The sequence below is a fragment of the Camelus ferus genome, chromosome 6 (assembly GCF_009834535.1).
Source record: "Camelus ferus isolate YT-003-E chromosome 6, BCGSAC_Cfer_1.0, whole genome shotgun sequence".
In the NCBI taxonomy this organism is placed as follows: Eukaryota; Metazoa; Chordata; class Mammalia; order Artiodactyla; family Camelidae; genus Camelus; species Camelus ferus.
The window spans coordinates 38857804-38878038 of NC_045701.1; the positions used below are offsets into that span (position 1 = coordinate 38857804).

At 37.9% G+C, this 20235-nt stretch overlaps 1 protein-coding gene across 4 annotated transcripts in view; it reads left to right on the plus strand.

Annotated features, from left to right (window-relative positions):
* AKAP6 (A-kinase anchoring protein 6) overlaps nt 1-20235 on the plus strand; it is a 466205-nt gene that overhangs the window by 242944 nt on the left and 203026 nt on the right. For all 4 annotated transcript variants that reach the window (XM_006191269.3, XM_014564808.2, XM_014564809.2 and 1 more), the window contains one exon: nt 12508-12630. In XM_006191269.3, the coding sequence (XP_006191331.1) occupies nt 12508-12630 (123 nt within the window). The remainder of the gene's footprint in view (nt 1-12507; nt 12631-20235) is intronic.

Below are 20235 nucleotides of genomic sequence, written 5' to 3' on the forward strand. Positions count from 1 at the left end.
TCAAAAGAGTTGAGATTTCAAGCTGAGATTTGGGGAGATATAAAGAATTTAATAAATGGTTCCAAGAGATATATGAAATTGATACATAGTAGATGAGCAGGGCAAAGATAAATGTTGTCTTATATGCAAACCATGTGGCCAAATCCAAGTTGATAATTCTAAATCAACATAATATTTTTAAAAAGCTACACAGTTCTTTTTAAGGATCATAATCTTTTGTGTTATTTTATTTGTTGAAATGCCAAGAAAAATATGTGAATTAACATAATTAATGGATTTGTTGGTACAGTGTGTCAAAGTCCTTGCTGAAGGTTGTTGGAGAAGAACTGTAGGGTTCCAAGGCAAATTCCTTCCTAGTTAACACACTAGGAATATTTCAGTCCTGAGTCAGTTTGATTTCTGCAGAACGTTAGCTGGGACTCGAGGCTTTATCGGTGATTTGGCACCACCGTGAGGCTGCATTCAGTCACTGCATCTGGCTTTTAGCCTCTGAAGTGTATAGGAAGGTACAATTTTTTTGTTCGCAGTTTTTAAGCAATAAGATGAACATAGCTCTTTGTTATTTTCTTCGTATGGAAAAGCTATGATTAAATAACATTTTGTTGTATCAAGATGATGGAAGTTCCTAACTATATTTTATAGCAAAGATTTTTATGATGATGAAAATCAAAAGAGGAATTCAACTGAAGTAATTCTTAGGACATTAGTGAATTCTTTATCCATAAGCCTACATTTATGACTCTGTGTTAGTGATAGAGTGTCTTGGGAAGATGGCAATTAAAAAAACGAACAAAACCTTGACATCTATTGCCCACTTACAACATATCAGGCAAGATGCTAAGAGATTTATTCATTTAACATATCATCACATTTAATTTTTAAGAGAAAAATCCTTCTTTGATGAAGACGCTCTTCTTATAGCTGCATTTTACCAATGTGGACAGAGATACATAGAGAAGTTAGTAATTTACTTAAGGTTACAGAACTCAAAGGCAGGAACTTGGGCTCAATTCACAGCCTCCCACTTTTTAATTATGAAAACTTGAGTAAGTTACTAAAAGTTTACTGTTTAAATCTCCTAGTCTTTAAAATGGAATATTAATTGTGTTTGTCCTGCCATTGCACAGATTATTGTATGAAATTACAAGCAATTTAAAGGCTACATACACACTAGTGTTAATCATTATTGTAACATTTCATATGAATTTAGGGAATTAGCATTGACATTAATAGAAAGAACTAGAAAAAGAACCTTAATTCTGCCCCTACGTAGCTTTGTGACCTTGGAAACTTAAACTCCCAAGCCTCAGTTTCAAAAAATAAACTTTAATAAGGAGTTGAATTGGATGACCTCTAAGATACCTCTCAGTTCTGAAATTTTATGAGACTAAGAGGCATGACTAAGAGATGTGGCCATTTCTCTGTAAAATATTCACTGGAATATATCACTTCAACATGGAATTTCCTTCTGTTCCATGGAATTCTGGGTGAATTCCCCTTAGGAGATCCTAATGGTAAGTGAATGTGAGGCTGTGAGCCTGGAGGTATGAAACTATTCACACTGCATTCCTAGCACTGTAACATGAGAAGAACCAGGCATCCTAGAGGAATTTGGGGCCTGGCTAGAGTTTGTAAGATGCCAAGAGACCAGGGACAATGGTGACATAAACAAGTGAGTAACCCAGTAAGAGTTAGATGTGGATTAGTCTGAATTTATAGCAAATAAGGTCAGCTAAATTAAGCAGATTGGAAACATTCACCCTGGCAGATTTGCCATTGTGATGTCTTAAAATGAACTGTCAGCACTACTGTTTTTGTGTTCTATTCAGACAATATGGGGGAAAATCATTCCAAGAATGTGGGTTCTGTGTCGAGGTCACTTATGATGTCAAACCATGTCTGAGGCTGTTGATCTCATTATGTAAAGGTGATTGGGCTGAGATTTGCATGATGAATAAGCTGCTTTACCCAGGAAAGGTGCCGCCTGTAAGCTCAGGGTCAGGTGCTTTCCCTTCTCTCAGGTTGATAAGGTTCTATGCATTATCACCTGTGTTATCTTGAGCAAGTGACTTTCTTGCTTTTGCCCCAGTTTCTTCCTCTGCAAAATGGGGTTAAAAGTATATCTTTCACATAGAGTTGTTTTTCTTCTTTCTTTTCTCTTTCTTCCTTCCTTTTTTTTTTTTGATGATTAAATATGTTAAAATGTGTAAAGAGCTCAGAATAGTACCTGTCTTGTAGTAAGCATTCAATAAATGTTAGCTCCTATGGTCATGATTGGTGTTATTATTATTAATATGGTGGGTGGGTCAGGCCTCACCAGTTCTTTGTGTGTAGATGGTTCTGAACTTTGGAATCAAATGCTATCACCCTGTTTTCTTCTCCAACCTTCAGCCATCTTGGTCATTATAAAGCTTCAGCTTCCTACACAACCCCCACCCCCCTTCCTCCTGGGGCCTGTGATCGTCGCCCTAGATTCTTACACCCCTCTTCTCTGTGAAATGCTGGGCTGCCTTGACAGATGATTCTTACATTATATTAGAGATAATTCTCCTATAATTGGCCCAATAATTTTAGTTAATGCACTTCTCTGACATCTTAGGAGGTTTATGTAAGGGAATTTATGCAATGAATGTGTGTTCAGACAAATACAAACAACCTTCTAGTTTATAATGTTGTCACACAACAACCTTATAAATAATGTATACTTATTTACTTATAATTTGTGTTTGTATATATTTATAATATTTATTTATAATTATGTGATTATAAATAATAATTCCCACAGAACTCTTTAACCAGGTGGAAAGTCATCACAATGTATTATGGGAAGAAAAAGGAATGGCCTCCATTAGATTTAGAATTGTCCCTCAGGTCTCTGACTGCTAAAGATGGAAAAACTAAGAAAGTGTGTTGGACTGGTAGCACTAGGTTGGGATGATTTGCTGGGAGAGGAGTCTTGAACCTGGGTCTTGAGGAATAGATATGGTGATTGGAGTAGAAGACATTAGGAAGGTGTGTGGAAGTCAGCAAAGATCAGTCCCCTGTCTAACTGGAACAGGTAAATCATCCGAACATCTCTGACTTTGAAGGAGGCTCTATTTGCCAGGACCACAGATGTTAATGGTCAGAAAGGCTTAAGAAATTGTTCAACTCAGTGCTCTCATTTTACAACTAGAACATGCCATTCCCAAGCTTACTTCCTGTTGCACAAGCTGTCTCCTGGTTATACTAGATCTTGCAAGCTTGTCACAAAGGGGCAGCAAGTCCTTTTATTTATTTATTTATTTTCAAGATCAACATGAACACATTCCTACCGCCCCTCAGCTGTTGACTCTTTATCTTTGTAGCCCTGGGAGACTTTGAAGCAAATTTCCCTTCTCTGAATTTGATGTATGTTTCATAGCTGATTTGGGGACACAGCCAGTGTGGAGAACCGCTGAGACAGATGCAGAATGAGGGACTGGGGTGAATAAAATTGAGTTCATTGCACTGTGGGGGCCTCAAAAATGTAGAAGACACAATGAATATACCCCTACACACTGCTTCTGGGTTCTCACCCATACCTGTGATCTCCAGTACCAGCTGTATGTTGCTCTCTCTTACCTAGATCTTGCTCCACACCTTATAAACCAAACTCATGATGTCTAATACCATGGTTATCATTTACCTGCAAATTGCTTCTTCCTTCTTAATATCTTATTGCTTCTTTCAGAGAATGGTACCTCCAACCAAAATCGAAAGTTGGCAGTCATCTCAGATTCTAACAAATTTCCCAAAGTTTTCATCCATCACATACAACTGTCCTGTCCATTTTAACTTCTGTCTCTCTCTCTGTAGTCTTGCATGTTCTCTCCATATCTGCTGCTGCTACCTCATTCTAGCCCTCATCAACTTCTTTCATGGAGTAGTGTGGCACCTGTTTAACTGGTTTTTCTGGTCTCAGCCTTACACCTGGCAATCCACGCTCCACACTGCAGCCACTACAAGTCTTCTAGAAGGCTAATCAGATTCTTTCACTCTCCAGCTTCAGAACTTCAGTGACCACCCCCATTGTCCTGTGGATAAAGTCCAAACTCCAGAGTATGGTATATGTGGCCTGGCTTCTTGTTAGACTCCTACCTCACTTCCCAGTTTTCCTATTTCCCTCCAGAGCATTAGCCATGCCCAGCTATTGAGAGGTCTAAGAATGAGCTGTTCTCTCTTGAACTTTATCTGCCAAGAATGTTCTGCTCCACTGAGTGTCCTCTGTACTTTTTCTGAATCACTTACACTTATCTTTCAGGACCCAGCTGAATTATGATTTCCTCCAAGAAGTCCTCCCTGCCCCAAGACTGAGTTATGCCTTTCCAATGGCTCTGGAGCGCTTGAGATGGTCTGAAAAACAGATTCTCAGAGTATGGTCCAGGCGCTCCTGAGGGTTCCCAAGATCTTTCAGGGAGCCACAGGGTCAAGCTGTTTTTATATTACTACTAAAATTAGGTGGTTAAAAGTTACACACTTAGAGTTATAAAATAAGTAAGTCCTGGGCATGTGGTGTACAGCATGGTGACTATGGTTAATAATACTGCATTGTATAATTGAAAGTTGCTAAGAGAGTAGATCTTAAAAATTCTCATCACAAGAAAAAAATTGTAACTATGTGTGGTGATGGATGTTAACGTAGACTTATTGTGATGATCATTTTACAATATATACATGTGTCAAATCCTTATGTTGCATAACTGAAACTAATGTAACGTTATATGTCAGTTAAATCCCCGTAAATAACCAAAACCAGAAACAAACAAGCCAGCACTAAAATGATATATGTGTTTTCACTTTCATTCTGTGTACAGTGAAGTTTTCCAGAGGCTATAATGACATGTGATATTGCAATAGATTAAATGCAGAAGTAAAAAAATAGCAATCCAACTGTCTTCTGTTAGGCCAGACATTAGCAAGATTTGTGTACAGCTGAAAGAATGCCACTGTTTTCACTATTTTTGAAATCATAGTTATTTTTCATAATAATGTGTTATTTTAACATGTGGTAGATTATATTTATACATGAATTAATAAATATTATCAAAATTTCTGAAATGAATATTGATAGTTATAACTCACAGAAACAAAAGTTCTTGAGGGCCCTCAGTAATTCTTAAGTCTAAAGGAATCCTAAGACTAAAAGTTTGACAACTGCTAAACTACATTATCAAACATATCACACTTTATATCATTGTATCTGAACTCTAGAAGAGAAAATTCTTGGTCATTTATATGTGAGTCCCAGGCCCAAATACAGTATCTTTTGCATAGTAAGCTCTCAGCAGTTTTGAATAAAGGACCTATATGCACATATACATGAATGTGCACACATGCAGAGTTGGAAGAAAAAAAGGCAATTTAATCTTTATTTCAGCTGGCCTAATGCCCCCCAACATGGATAGTACACACAATTAGCCAAACCAGCAGTACTCTGAAATTTTACATTATTCTTTCCTTTACTCTAGAATTACTCTAACTCTGTCCTTTTTTTTGAACTCCAGACATTTTATTCAAAAGATGTCTATGAAAACTTTTAAAGTGAATAATTAGAGCTGTATACTTGAGGACACACCACCTGAGTTCTTCTGCCTCAGTTCCCTACTGGTTGCCTGTTACCAGTCAAGTAGTTAACCTTTCTGAGACTTGGTTTCCTCACTTGTAAGATGGGGGCATTGAACTCGATGGGCTCTAAGGGCCTTTTGAAGACTCGGGTCTGTGCTTTTAATCTGCATGGAAACTCTTCTCCTTTTTTCCTTTTCAAGAAGAGTAGGGAGAATGATCCAAATCAGAGGTGCTGTGATGGGGAGGTGGAAGTTGTGCGGACGAGTGGGGGTTCTCACAGAGGCTGGGGACTAAGAATGGGCAGCAGTGGGTGTTACCGCCCTTTGTTGTTCCCTCTGTGAACCTCGTGGAACTGAGCCTGGTGATAAAGGCAGTATGGTCTAGTAGTTCAGAGTTTGGCCCTAGAACCAGACTACTTAATAGCCATTTAATGGCTTTATGTCCTTGAATAAATCACTTAACTCCTCTCTGCGTCAGCCTCTTCATCTGTCCAGTAGAGAAATTTGGGAAGATTAAACGACTACCTAAGTTATTAGAAGACTAGCTGGTAGATAGTCAGCACCCACATGTTAAGTATTGTTATTTATAATACTGGATATAAAAATCCTACAAGTAAACCACTAAATGATCATAATCCTAAATGCTAAGGAGTGAGCATCTCAGATCATTGTTTGGAGTTTAGAGGCAGATAAAGATGATTTGATTTGCTCATCCAGCACCTCTGGAGCATTGCGGGGTGCTGAAGCAAGGTCTCACATAGAGTAAGTGAGCAAAGCTTTGGGGCAGTTAGGTGACGTGGGAGGATCCCCAGGTTCACTCCTAGCAGCTATAAGTATTTGAGCTTGTCGGAGCTTCAGTTTTCCCCTCTCTAAAATGGAGAGTGTGGGACGCTTATAGTGTAGGGTAGTTGTAAGTATTAAATAAGTGCCTGGCACATAATAAATACTCAGTTGATATTAACTTCTTATTAGTTCCAGTTTATTCCCAATTCTTGTATTTATTCCTGTCTTTATTAGACTTTGATGATACGCATTTCAAACTTGTTTTGCCCTTAAAATTGCTGATTATTTCTTCTCATAAGTCAGAGGGGAGCAACTGAAGTCAAAGTCTCTAGATTTGTTGATGGAAACCATTTTCCATTATGAGATTTGAGGATCTTTCTGGGTTGAAACCACTGTCAATAGTATTTGAAGAAACTGAGGATTCGGCTGAATTTATCCCTTCTACATGATACTGAGTTCAGAATAGAACTTCCCACCTGGTCAGTTTTAGATAATACCATTCTATGTCCTTTTTATTCTCTCTTTCCAACTGACAGCCTTTATTCCAGGATGATTTTATAAGGAATATTTTTAAGTTCTAAAGACATCCCATTCAATCTTTAGAAAAGAAGCTAAATATTTCATAACACATTTCAGCATTTGAGTTTTCTTGTAGCATCAGAGTTAAAACTGTGTCAAACCATTTCATTTTCTCTTCAATCTTTCTTCTAAAAGCACTCACCATATCCTCCCTTCTGTCAATTACTTGTACCATGTTGGATTTTGTAGGTAGGAATGTGGGTAAATGTGAGTTGGTAGAGTCCAAAGCACTACTTTTAATTCCTTTTCATTTAATTGAAATATAATTCATTTACAATGTTGTGTTAGTTTCTGGTGTATAGCATAATGATTCAGTTATACATATATATTCTTTTGCATATTCTTTTTCATTGTAGGTTATTACAAGCTATTGAATATAGTTTGCTGTGCTATACAGTAGGACCTTGTTGTTTATCTATTTTGTACATAGTAGTTTGTGACTACTAATTTCAAACTCCTATTTTATCTCTCCTCCTCTTTCCCCTTTGGTAACTGTAAGTTTGTTTTCTGTCTGTGAGTCTGTTTCTGTTTTGTATAACTCCATTTCATTTTATCTTGAGCTTCTGCATCTTGGTAGAACATTAAGTACATAGATACGTGGTTAGGAAGGGTAAATTGCATTTGAGTACTATTGTGTAAAAAGTGAAATTAGTCATTTTATATAAGAACTATGTATAAGAATTAAGCAAACATGGAAGATTAAATACATATGTTGACATATATACATATAAAATTTCAATGCATATTTTTGATTCTAAGTGGAGTTCTAATTTTACCAGTTATCAGAGCCTAAACAAAGCTTCCTTGTGCGTTGGGTAAGAGGATTGTGATTACTCATTGGTAGCCTTTATTAAAGACTGGTGCCAAAGCATGTGTCTTGTTTTGAAAATTTAAGCCAGATTATTCTTAAAACTTGTGGCTGTTAACAGAGAACTGTGATCCCCTTCAGACCCACTGCTGGAATAAGGAAGTTGGGAAATCTTTGCTAACCTGCAGGTTCAGATGCTGCCCCCTCCACGTTGCCTCATCTGATGATCTGAGACGGAATTCATGACTCCCTCCTCTGAATGCCCAGAACCGTTGGTGCCCTCTTGCACTGTGGCAGTGGGGGGACTTTTCTCTCCATCCTCCCTGTGGCACCTAGCAGTGTTGTGTGCTTAGTGAATAATCAAAAAGTTTTGAGCTAGTGGCATAAAAGATCAAATTGGAACCTGTTGATTGAGAATGATTTTTAAAAATCATTTATCAAGCCCTAGATTTACTCTAGGTTTTGCAATATGTTTTCTCTTGAAATCCTCACATAAACCCAAGATGAATATTACTACCCCTCTCTTACAGGTAAAGAAACAGGTTGAGAGATATCAAGTAACTCCTTTAGTTTATATTGTTAATAAGACATGGATAGAGCCTAGAATCTAATTGAATTTTGTTTGGTTGTAGCAACTGTTTTCTTAACATTATCCACACTGGTTCACAGTAAGCATGTTTTTTTCTCTTTTAGTACAACCTCTCCTTCCTTCCCCCTACAATTAATCCTCACTGAAATGTTTTCTCAAGGCCTAATTTCTGCCAGGGACTTAGACAAATGGTTACGTCAGCTGGGCTTTCATGACGTCATGTGGTGCCAGTTAGGCTCTCTGGATTCAGTGCTGAGTCTACCCTCTTCTAGCTATGTGGCCTTGAGCACAGCTCCTCGCCTCTCCCGGCCTCAGTCTTCTCATCTGTAAAATGAGGGTGACAATAGTACCTGCTTCCCAGGGTCTTTATGAGACTCAAATGATCTATTGTATGTAGAATACTTTTTTAAATGGTCCTGGCACCTAATGAGTGCTGTATGAAGATTACTTATTGTTTCAGCTAGCATTGTTCAGCCGAGATCATTTACCATATCCTTTCATCTTGGAATACTAAGAAAGGGGTATATACTTTTGAATGGTTTAAAAAGTTCAGCAGCAGAGGCTGACCTTTTTGACTTTCAAAACTATAGTGAAAATAGTTCACGTTTTTGGTGCTTTTCAGCAGGTCGCTCTCTGAAGGCAACTAACTTGATCTGGAGTAAGTCAGACATTACACTTGATTTCTCTGTGCACCGAGAAACGTGCATTCTTCTGGGGGTGAACACACATGCCTTCACACACACATACAAACAACAAGCACCAAAAGGACATTAGCAGTTCAAATCATGGGCTATGCTACCTCCTGAGAACCAAGGACCATCTCCGTGATTAAACTGAGTCAAACTCATCTGTAATTGAGGCACTGGTAGAATGGGCTTGTTCAAGCATATAACTGCCTTAAATTTTTGGTTTAAATTTTCTATAAATTAAAAGTGAAATTTACAGCAATTTTTGCCTGCTAAAAAGAGCATTTCTTGTTAGGTGTCTAACCTCATCACAGATCCCCTTTCAGAAAAATTAACTGAAAATAGTGAATGTGAAGGAGGGAGGATTTAGAGAATTTTTATCTCAGTGCCATGACTGTGGGGCTGGCAAGAAATGTTTCTTCTCCTTCATCTGGGTCCCATAATGTGTCTCTCAGAGTGCTGTTTCTCAGGGGCAGTGTGGTAACCTGAGAGGAACAGACCTTGAAATCAGATATGGTTCAGATCCCAACTCTGCCATTAGGCTAGTCACTTATCTTCTTTGACCTTCAGTTTCCTTATCGGTAAAATGACCATAATCAGCACCATTTCACCAAATTGTGTTAACAGCACAACTGTCTACTTCCTCTTGTAAATTTCCCCTTTCCCATTTTAGAGAAATAGTTTCAATTTTAATTTGTTCTAAAAATCATGTAATTCTATAAAGTATTACCCCTAGGCTTTCAACTCCACAAGGCAGGGACCATTTCTTGTTTCCTACTGTGTTGCTGTTTTCTGGTCCCATATCTGTTGCAAGAAATGCTCTCCTTTCTGTGCTGGCTACCATGACAGCTTTTCTGAAGGGCAGCAGTAACCACCCTCGCAGTTTATAGTTTGCCAACCTAGGTTTGTCATAGAAGAGAAACAGGTAGGAAAATAAAAGAAATAATGGATATTCTTACCCTGTCATGAGTGTAGCTTTTTTTTAAGACTCGGCTGTGTATTTTCCTTGCGAATATAATCTTCAAATGTATGTTAACCAGCTGAGCCCTGGCAAATTATTTCTCACAAACCTGTAAGTGTACACTTACACACTCTTTCAACTCTTTCATTGTGCTTCTTAGTCTTTAAAGCTATTGATGTTTTAGAAAGTTTAAAAGTAAGATTCTTTAAACACACCTCATTAAGGAACTTTCAAAATGCAAATGATTTGAAAGTGGGACATGTGCTGCCAACTGGTGGTAACAGGCCAATGGCTGTTCCATTTTCTCCCAAGTAGGATGACCAAGGTTTCTTCTGTGGGTTGAAGGGTTGAATCCTGGCTAGGCTCCAATCAATAGGCTCTCAGAGCATGTATCAAACATAAGTATGGTCAGGGGCCCACCCAGAAGGAGACAATTAAGAGGGTGGCCTGGCTAACCCTCCATGTGCCCCTGGAGAGGTTGGCAGGGAGGCAGAGAAGTGTAACAGAAGACAGAGCAAAAAGGGACAGGAAGGAAAGTGGTGGTAGGAAATGACAGGAGAGAGGTTGAATAGATAAGATATGGGAGTTTGAGCGATGAAGGCTAATATGTGGCCTTTCAAAGGTTTGTAATTCATTCTGCAGCAGTGAGTTGTGCGGATGTACAATGTGCTTTTCATGTAGTGCAATGGCAGCATTGGATTGTGTCATGAAGAAAATCAGATTTTTATAGTCGTCCTTGACTCTACAGGTAAGTAAGTGTGAACTCAGAACAGTAGAGAAACAGACAGGTCAAATACTCAGAATAGAAACAAACCTGAGTATAAACAGAATTCTCATACAGACAGAATACATTTTACAAGAAAATTCAGGACTGTGTCCCAAGTCTTTATTGATTGTAAAACTTTGTTTTTAATGATTAAAATTACTTGGATTCAGTAGGCCAGTGCTTTGACATGCTTTATGTTCTGCTGAAGTTTTCGCTGCAGTGATATTTCTCTTTTTATTCCCAGTAATGTCCAGCAGTGTGCTTTACACAGAGTGGTGCTTATTAAATATTTGTTACCAGAATGACTGAGTGACCAAAATCTGTTGTCTAGGATTTGATTTATATTACAAAATAAGTAAAATTTTGTATTTTCCCCACTTTTCTATGTTGTTACTTATGTCAGCCTCATTCTCCTTCATTTATGTCAGAGAGATTCTAGCAGAGCTTCTGTAAATGAGCATCAAATATTTGTTGACAGCACTGAAATGCCTGCATCTCCTGCACATTGCTTGGCTTGGTGAATAGAGTGGCACTTACTTGGTTTCTCTACAAATAGAGTCTCATGATATGGGGATAATTAGTACACTGTCCCCTGTACAGAACACTGGTGACAGTACACACAGAAAGGGGCTGAAGAGGTGGAGAAATAGCAGGTGACAAAGGTATCAAGAATCAGACGGACTCCAATTTCGTTTGTTTTCATAATTTCTGTTTATATTCTTGTGGCTACATATGTAAGCAGGAGGGGAGGTGGGAAGCTAGAATCTCCCTAACAGGGAGGAATCCTTAGCTTTTATTACAACTTAACTCACCAGTTAAGCATTAAAAATATTAATCAAAATTAATCAAAAGGCAAATCTGAAGAATAGGTTAAGTTTAATAGGGAAATAGCATCCCAAGCCATCTCAGTGAGTTCAGATGTAGAAGCCTGTCCTTTCTCCTTTTGACCTCCAGGTGGTGGTGTTTACCCAGTCAAGGCAAGCAGATGCCCAGCCCCATTTCTTTCCCTTAGGTTCATAGCTGGGCTTTCATTTTTTCAAAATATTTTCCATTTCCACTGATGTGTTCTTTTAAATGGTCAATAAATTTTTATAACCACTATCTGAAAATTTGCAAGATTATTGTGATTTGTGCTTCTTAGCCTACAATAATTCTTTCTGTCCAGCACACACCCAGAGATAGGCATTTACATTTGTTCATTGGTCCTCTACCTTTCCTTGCTTCTTAGAACTGAGACTCAGTCACAGACATTTGGGCTGTCAGTAGAACTCATCCAAGTCCCTTTAGACACTTATGTGATTTAAAATAGATTGCCAGTTCAGTGAAGGCACCTCAACTCCATAGGCTTCTGAGTAAAGAACACTGTCTTTACAGGAGTGCTTTTAACCCCCAAAGCCAGTGAGTGTTCCTAGCAGACCTAACCTGATTTTTTGGTGAGGGGGCGCTTGTCAGACACCAGGAATGCTTCGATGATTTGAGGTCACCTTTCCAATGACACCCTGCAGTCCAATCCAAATTCCTCAAAAAAGTGTTCCTAGGAAAAAACTAAGGGAGTCATGGACAGTTTCTTTCCATTTAAATAGATTTCAATGGCAAGAAAAGTGGACATTTTATTGTACAGCATGGATAGGATGGGAGTACAGTGATATCAATTTTACCATTGGTGAAGTTTGGAATTTTTAAGATTGGCTTTAAAAAATAACCAATTAACATAATTTTCTTGTCCCTTTTTCTCCTTTTCTGTCACCAGGGGTTTGTAAACAAGCTGGATGAATTTATTCAATGGTTGAACGAAGCCATGGAAACCACTGAGAATTGGACACCACCTAAAGCAGAGACGGATGGCCTTAAACTGTACCTGGAGACACACTTGGTAGGCAAGCTTGTTTTACTCTCACTGTTAGTTAGGGAAGGATTTTAATGCACTGCTTATTTGTTTATGGAGAATACCAATTTTACTTATCAGAAGTCATTATATGCTAATACACCAAGTTTTAATGGGTAAACTGCAGAAGCTGAAATTTTACAGGCATTTCAAGTAATACTATGAAATCTAAATCCTCCATATTTCCAGCTATTTTTTTCAAAACTTATTCCAGAAAGGTGAGTAATTATTTTAAAAATACTGTGGAAAATTTTACTAGACCCTTGCTTGCTAAAGCAGAGACTGAAGGCTTTCCTTTTCTTAAAAAAAAAAAAAAAGAAACATAATTTTGATGACCATTCTAAGCTTTCTAGAATTCTTGTAAAATTAATGAACCTCTCATTATCAAGAGGGTCTACTTTATCTGTTCTACACTGGGTTATTTTAATAAAATATTTAAAATGATGATCTCCATCATTTTTGCTGCTATGTGGGTTTTTCAGCATATAATTAATACAACTGTCATTACACTCGTCCCTGTGCACAGGGAGAACCAAGGAAGGGAAGTGGAAAACACTTGGATGAATATGCTTCTGAATATGTTAGAAGCAAGAATTATAGACTAGGGGACATTTGATGAACCTCATGAGGTTTTTACTGAATGCTTCAAATGGCCGATATCAATTATGAAGGGGTGGAAACCAAGTAGTGGAGTGTGATAAAGCATGAAGAAAAAGCACGTTGTCTTAGGAAATGAAAATTCAGGCTTTAAGAATCTCATCTTTATTCCTTTCACCGATAGCATAAAATTGACAAAGGCTATGAACACGAATCCTTGGGTACCCAGCTGTGGGGCTGATTTTCTGCCCCTCTTACACAGTTGGAATTTGGATTGAGTAAACATCGTGTGGGAGCCCTACATGGATGTGAGTTCACAGGGTTCCAGGACTGTTCCCTGTGGCATTCAGTGAGAGAATGTGGGAGGGAGAAGACAGAAGAAGAGAAGAGGGGAAGGGGGGGGTTAGTTTTTGGTGTTCGTGTTTTGCAGTGTGTTTTATATCATTGCAAGAAAAACAGCCTCAGAATCTTATTGCTGCATGCAAATCGTCTTTTGGATGATTTAAAAAAAATCACAAAACCGTGTTGTAGAGGATGAGTGTTTTGCTTCCATTTTAGAGACCTGGGTTGATAGTGTGTAAAAATGCCGGTGACCCCAACCACCTCTTGTACATGGGTTTTTAAATACTGCCCTTAGTATTCAATTCCCTGTTGAGTAGAGCCTTGATTTTTTTTTAAAAGAGGGCATTTCATAATAGCAAGATAAAGATATTCAGTGCTTTATAATGTAAATTGTATTAATTAGAATGTCAACTTTTCACTGGCATTGTTCTGACAGAAATTCTAATCTGTGTTTAAACAGGAGTATCTGAACTTTATTTCACATTAAGTGTTCTGTCTTAATTTGTCTTGATTTAATATTTTATGGAAAACACACATTTAGTTTTTGAGGTCCCAGAGGGCATGAGGACACAAAGAGTGCTTTACCTCTGGGCTGTTTATTAACTCCTAAGCCAAGCTAGGTGAGTATGAATGAAGCTCTCTCCTCTGAGAGCTGAGTGACGTGGCCTCTATGTAACCAATATACACTCACGTTCTCAAATCAGTATTACAGAGTTCCTTATTTAGCATCCCTGTGTTTGTCTCACTGTAACCCAACACTACCCACTAGAACTTTCTGTGATGATGGAATATTCTATACTGCATGTCCAATGTGGGAGCTGCTAACCACACCTTGTCTACTGAGCACTTGAAATGTGGCTAGAGCAACTGAGGAAATGAATTTTTAATTAATGCACATTTGAATTTAAATTGCCACGTGTGACTTGTAATGACTGTATTCTATTCTTACAAATTCTTGCAGAACTCTTTATAGTTGACCATAATGAATTGCAGGTGTCCCTACCTGCCTCATAATGAAATTCTCATCCAAAATGTGGAAGCCCTTATCCCCTTTGTTGTAGATCTCTCTCTACCTTAGATCCACAGCAAAGAGTCCTTCTTAAAATCTATCCCTCTTAAAGAATAATCTTGTTTCTGCTGAGTGATCAACACTTTCTTGAATGAGTTTTCTCCACCATCATGTCTGTATTGGTTGGAATAGAGATAACTTAGGAACATCTTCTTTACCTCTGTTTTGCAAATAGTGAGGGATTGTGATCTCCAGATTTGTTCGCTGTTGTTAAATCACAATCTCAGGAGCTGAAGTTATGAATACTGTTTAACAGTTACTGAAGACCTAGTGTGCATGGATCACTGTTGAGTGATGCTTAATTACCGAGTCACTGTTTTACTGCATGTCATGTCTGTTACTCTAGATACAGCCTGCTGTTTAAACATCTTTCAAATAAACTCTGAGTTACTCTGTCTCTCTGAGCATAATGTCTATCTACAGTGTCCTCCTGATCAATATTGTCATTTATATGTTTTATTGTATTTACTTACTGTGGTGCTTAGTTGATATAGTTATTCTTTTCAAAAGAAGGCAAAAAATATCTGCCTTCCCAGAAAGAAAGTATACAACTAAGCCTAGAGATTTATATTTCTAAGTTCACCTGCATAAGTCATTTCTGCTCCTTAATGAGTGGGCAAGTGACATTTACAAGATTATCTAGTATGCAGAAATAGCTACACAAGTTTCATTAAACATCTTTGTAGATTCTGTAATTTAATATTAAACCAACAGATGGGCAAGGCCCTGAGTTCATCTCCCCTGATTTAATAAGGTGTTGGCACCCTGCAATGTTTATTTTAAAGAAAAACAAATATAAAAACAGTAACAAAAGTTGTACATTTATATTTTGATACTTAATTCAATTATTTTCCACGACAGTAACCAAGGGCTTTTACCAACACAAATCAATTAAAGCTTCACAATACCTTTATCAGAATATGAAGGAGCTTTGTTTTAACTGTAAGAAATACTGTGAAATTGCGATGATACATCAGCGATTTTCCGTGATAATTAATCATCTGCTTGCAACCTGGCTGCTCCCTCAAAAATATAACTTCTGTCTTCCTAGAAAATGACATTTTCAGGAAAATGTCATTCTGGAAAGGTATTTTGTGAGCATGGAGCATATTGGACATCCCTCTTCTTTGAAAACCACTTTTAAAATAACACTGTATAATCTGTTCTTGTACCGATTCCCTTCTTCCTCACTTCTGTCCGCTTTTTTAACAGCTTCATTGAGGTATAATTGACAAACTAAATTGTATATATTTAAAGTATACAATTTTACAACTTTTGACAAGTTGACAAATGTATACACCCATGATACCGTCACCACAGTCAAGAGAGTGAGCATTTCCATCACCTCCAAAAGCTTTCTCATGACCCTTTGTCATTGCTCCCCCTCTTCCCTCTCAGCCTTTCCCTCATCCCTAAGTAATCGAGGATCTTCTTTCTGTCACTGTTTGATTTGTTTGTACTTTCTAGAATTTTGCATAAATGGGAATTGAACAATATGTTCTCTTTCTCTCTTTTTTCTTTTTTGGTCTGCTTTCTTTCACACAGCATACTTATTGTGATGTTGCATGTTTCAATAGTTCATTCATTTTTATTGCTGAATAATATTCCATTGTATAGATCAAGCACAATTTGTTTATCCATTCACCTGACAATGGACCCTTGGGTTGTTTCCCTCACCACCATTTTTACTGGCTAAAGAAACAAAAGTCACCAAAAACTACATATGAGTAGAAGCTTCATTAATAAACACACCAAAAATAGTTCTTGGCAGACTATTTAGATTTCTTTTTTCCTTTGAAAGAATTTATAGTATCTTCAGAGTTAGAATGCTGAAGAGGAGAGCAGGAGAGCAACTTCTTCCTCCAGATATGACATTTCATGTCCATTTGCTCCCGAAAAGATAACTCTCATCTCCCAAATCGTTTTTATAAGTGCCTAACTCACCAAATGGCACCACATCATATGCAATCAACTGTGGGAAAACCAGAAGTGTTTGTTTGTTTGCTTGTTTTTAATCTGTAGCCAGAGTATCCAGTAAGAGAAAGCAAAGTCAAACTGACACCAGACATCTGTGCAATAATTAGGAAAAAGAGCCAAGCACAATGGCCTGGCTTAAACTTGGGAGATAAATTTGCATAGGTAGCACCATGTCATACTGGGCAAACATGAACTGGCCACAAAGAAATAGCCTTGGAAAAACAACATTCTTAATTCAGTTTGATAAATGAGAACACATGGTGGGGAATAGTGACAGTGAGTTCATATATATTAAGCACCTGAGTGCCAGGCAGTTGTTTATGTGCTAGGAATACATGATGAATGGGTTTGGCTTCTTCCAGTTTTTTGCAATCTAAGGGAGATGACCATGGATTAGATTTAGTCATCTATACACTCGTAAATGATGCACATAATATAATTTTGAGCAGTAAACTTCTTGTAGGATAAGCAAAATACTATTCAGAGCATAGCGCAAAGTTTTATTGGTTCTTCCTCAGGGTAGGGAAGACTCAAAGAGGTAATTTGATGTAGACCTCACAGGTTATATATGTTTTGTTGTGTAGAGAAGGGAGAAGAGGTGGGAGGGAATTTTATGGGCAAGTAAGGGAGGTGAGGTGAGCCTTCTTGTGTGGCTGAGGCTGGGTTGTGTCTTGCAGGTTGGAGCCGGGTGGTAAAAGAGATGGAATGTCTTTTTAATGCGTTGAACTTTTTTCTGGGGGCAGTGGCAACTCATTGAAGGTTTGATTTTTATCTTAAAACAGAAGAGTGACCTAAATCAACTGTAAATTCGATGGGGGAAGGGTCAGCTTGGCATAGATTAACTGGAAAAATCCATGGCTTAAATGAGAAAATAACTGTGGGCATAATGGAAAATGGATTTGAGTGTATGGCATTTGAAGGCTCTGCTGGTACTGGCAATCTGTTATCAGTTTCTTTAAATGTGTTTTTTTGACTAACTAATGCATGGATAGGACACAAAATTCTGAAGGTTAATAAAGGAAGGGAGTAAAAAGGTGAGCCTCCCACCTATGTCCCCCCAGTTACCAATTCTCTTCCCTTGAGGCAACCACTGTTTCTTGTTTGTTTATATCCTTTGTGAGTTACTCCAAGCATTTGAAAACAAATGCATATATATACTTAACTTTGTTCTCTTAATTTATATGAGCAGTAATTCAAAATCAGTAAATATAGAACTGCTTCATCCTTTTGAATATACAGTGTTCCACTTGTGAATATGCCATAATTTATTTAACCAGTCCTTTATTGATGAAAACTTAGGTTGTTTGCATTGTTTTTTGATTATTAACAGTGCTTCAGTGAATATCTTTGGATATTCATTATCTTGCATAGTGTTAGTATATTATTAAAATAAATTTAAAAAATACCTTACATGTGAAACTTCTGGGTCAAGGGTTATACATATTTAAAATTTTCATGTACTATCAAATTGTCCTTGATAGAAATTGTACCACTTTATAGTCAGCAATGCATGAGAATCCCCATTTCTGCACAACCTTGCTATTGGAGTATGTTACCACATTTGTCTCTTTGATAGTTACAAATGACATCTTGTAGTTTAATTTGTATTTCTTGTATTTTAAGTGCAGTTGAGTGCCTCTTTATATTTTTAGGAGTCATTTGTATTTCTTTTCTGAGAACTCTATGCTCATGTTCTTGACCTATTTTTCTGTTAGGTCATTGGCCTTTGGCTTTGGGATTTATGGGAGCTTTGTATATATTAAGAAATTGAGTCCCTTGTCTTTGATGTGACTAGAAAATGTCTTTAAAATAAACTATTTGGGGGGCTCTCTTGCAAAATAACATGGATATCTCAACAGTTTGATGAATCCAGGGCTAGGCAGACCTGAAGGCCAGGCTGATAAGCATGTAACAGGTCTCTACCGCCTACAAAAGCCTGTTTGGATTCCAGATATGTTCTAGGGAGTTTGCTTCTTTAGTTGTGGATGGACCAAGCCTAAGATCAGAGATGCTGTTGAATTAATGGATTGGATGATGTTTAAGCAGTGAGAGAAGTGGAGAGGATGTGGGTCAGGGTTAGGTAGAAAGTAGGTAAGAATGGAGGGGATTGGTTAGAAAGAAATGGACAGATCAGACATGTCAACAGCTCCCATTTCTTTTTGATGCTCCCTCTTGTCTAGTCAGAAATCTCATTACCAATGTCTAGTTTGTCTTCCCTGGTCTCCACTGAAACTACTCATGTCCTTGGGAATAGCACAGGAAGGTCTGCTGCCCCACAGCTGGCAGAAGTGGGACCAAGACTTCAATGTTTTGGAGGGTGTAGAAACTCGCAGAAAGCTTCTCTGTCCGTGTGGGGAGTGGGCCTGAAGCTCCAGGGCTGTTCTAGGGGTTTGTGAAACCAGGGAATGTGAACATTACAAGTCATATTCACATGGAAAAGAAGGGTCAGGTGTTATTAGGACTCAGTGACTATGGGGCATGTGCTGAAGAAGGAGAAAACTTTGTCTTTTATATAACTGTTGTAATTATGGGACTCTACTTAAAGGGAAACATTAAATTATTCTCACTGGAAAAATTCAAACCATATAAAAGAGTATAAAATTAAAATTAAAAGCCTTACCCCCTCTTGGATAACCAGCAGAAACAGTTGGTACTGTATCTTTTTGGGCCTTTTTATACATTTGAAATATTTTTCACTCATATTGTACATACTGTTCAATGATTTTTTTTGTGTAAATATATCTGAGACATCCTTCTGTCAGTGCATGAAGATCTATTGCACGTTTTAGCTGCTCCTTAATATTTTATTGTGTGGATGTGCCACAATTTTCCTAATCACTCCCATGATGCTGGCTCTTTAAGCTGCCTCCTTATTTATACTTTGCAAATAATACTGCAGTGAGTGTTCAAGTCATTTTAACACCAGTTGAGAGTCTCAGCCTTGTCCCATTACTGTCTGTCTATAATAACAGCAACTCAGGGTCCCCATATAATGAAATTCTGTCATGTTCTCGGGGAAGGCTGTTGCTCTAGGCCCTAAAAAGTGAGTCAGGTTCATGTTTGTGTGTGCATGGAGCTTTGAATCCATGTTTATAGGAGTAGCTTTTAAAGCCCACCTTCCAGAACCTCTTTCATTTTAGAAGTGATCCCTGCAATTTGAGGTGACTACCACAAGATGGCACAGAAGCCCCAAAATCCTGCAGACTGCTTCTAGTCTTGGTGCCCTTGAAGGGTCTGAAACTTTTTCCTTATTCGTTATAGTGTCATTATTCCAAAGGACTTACAAAAACAAACTGGATTAAACTAATAATGTGGCTGTCTAACAATATCCAATACAGATGTTTTTATGCATTTGTCATTTATATTTGGATATTCATGTTATAGCCCATTTTTATTAAATAGCTTTCATTTTGAGTATAAGAAAAACAATATACTTCTCACAGTTTTTAGCCATACGAAAACTTCCCCAGATACTCAGCTGGTTCTCTTTAGCCTGCCCTTCTGTCTCCACCTCTGCTGCATTTTTCATTGCTTGAAGTTAAGAGATGACAGGCTCTCTGTCTTCCTACTTCCTGGTGCCCACCTCTCCCTGCCTACCCTTCTCTGCT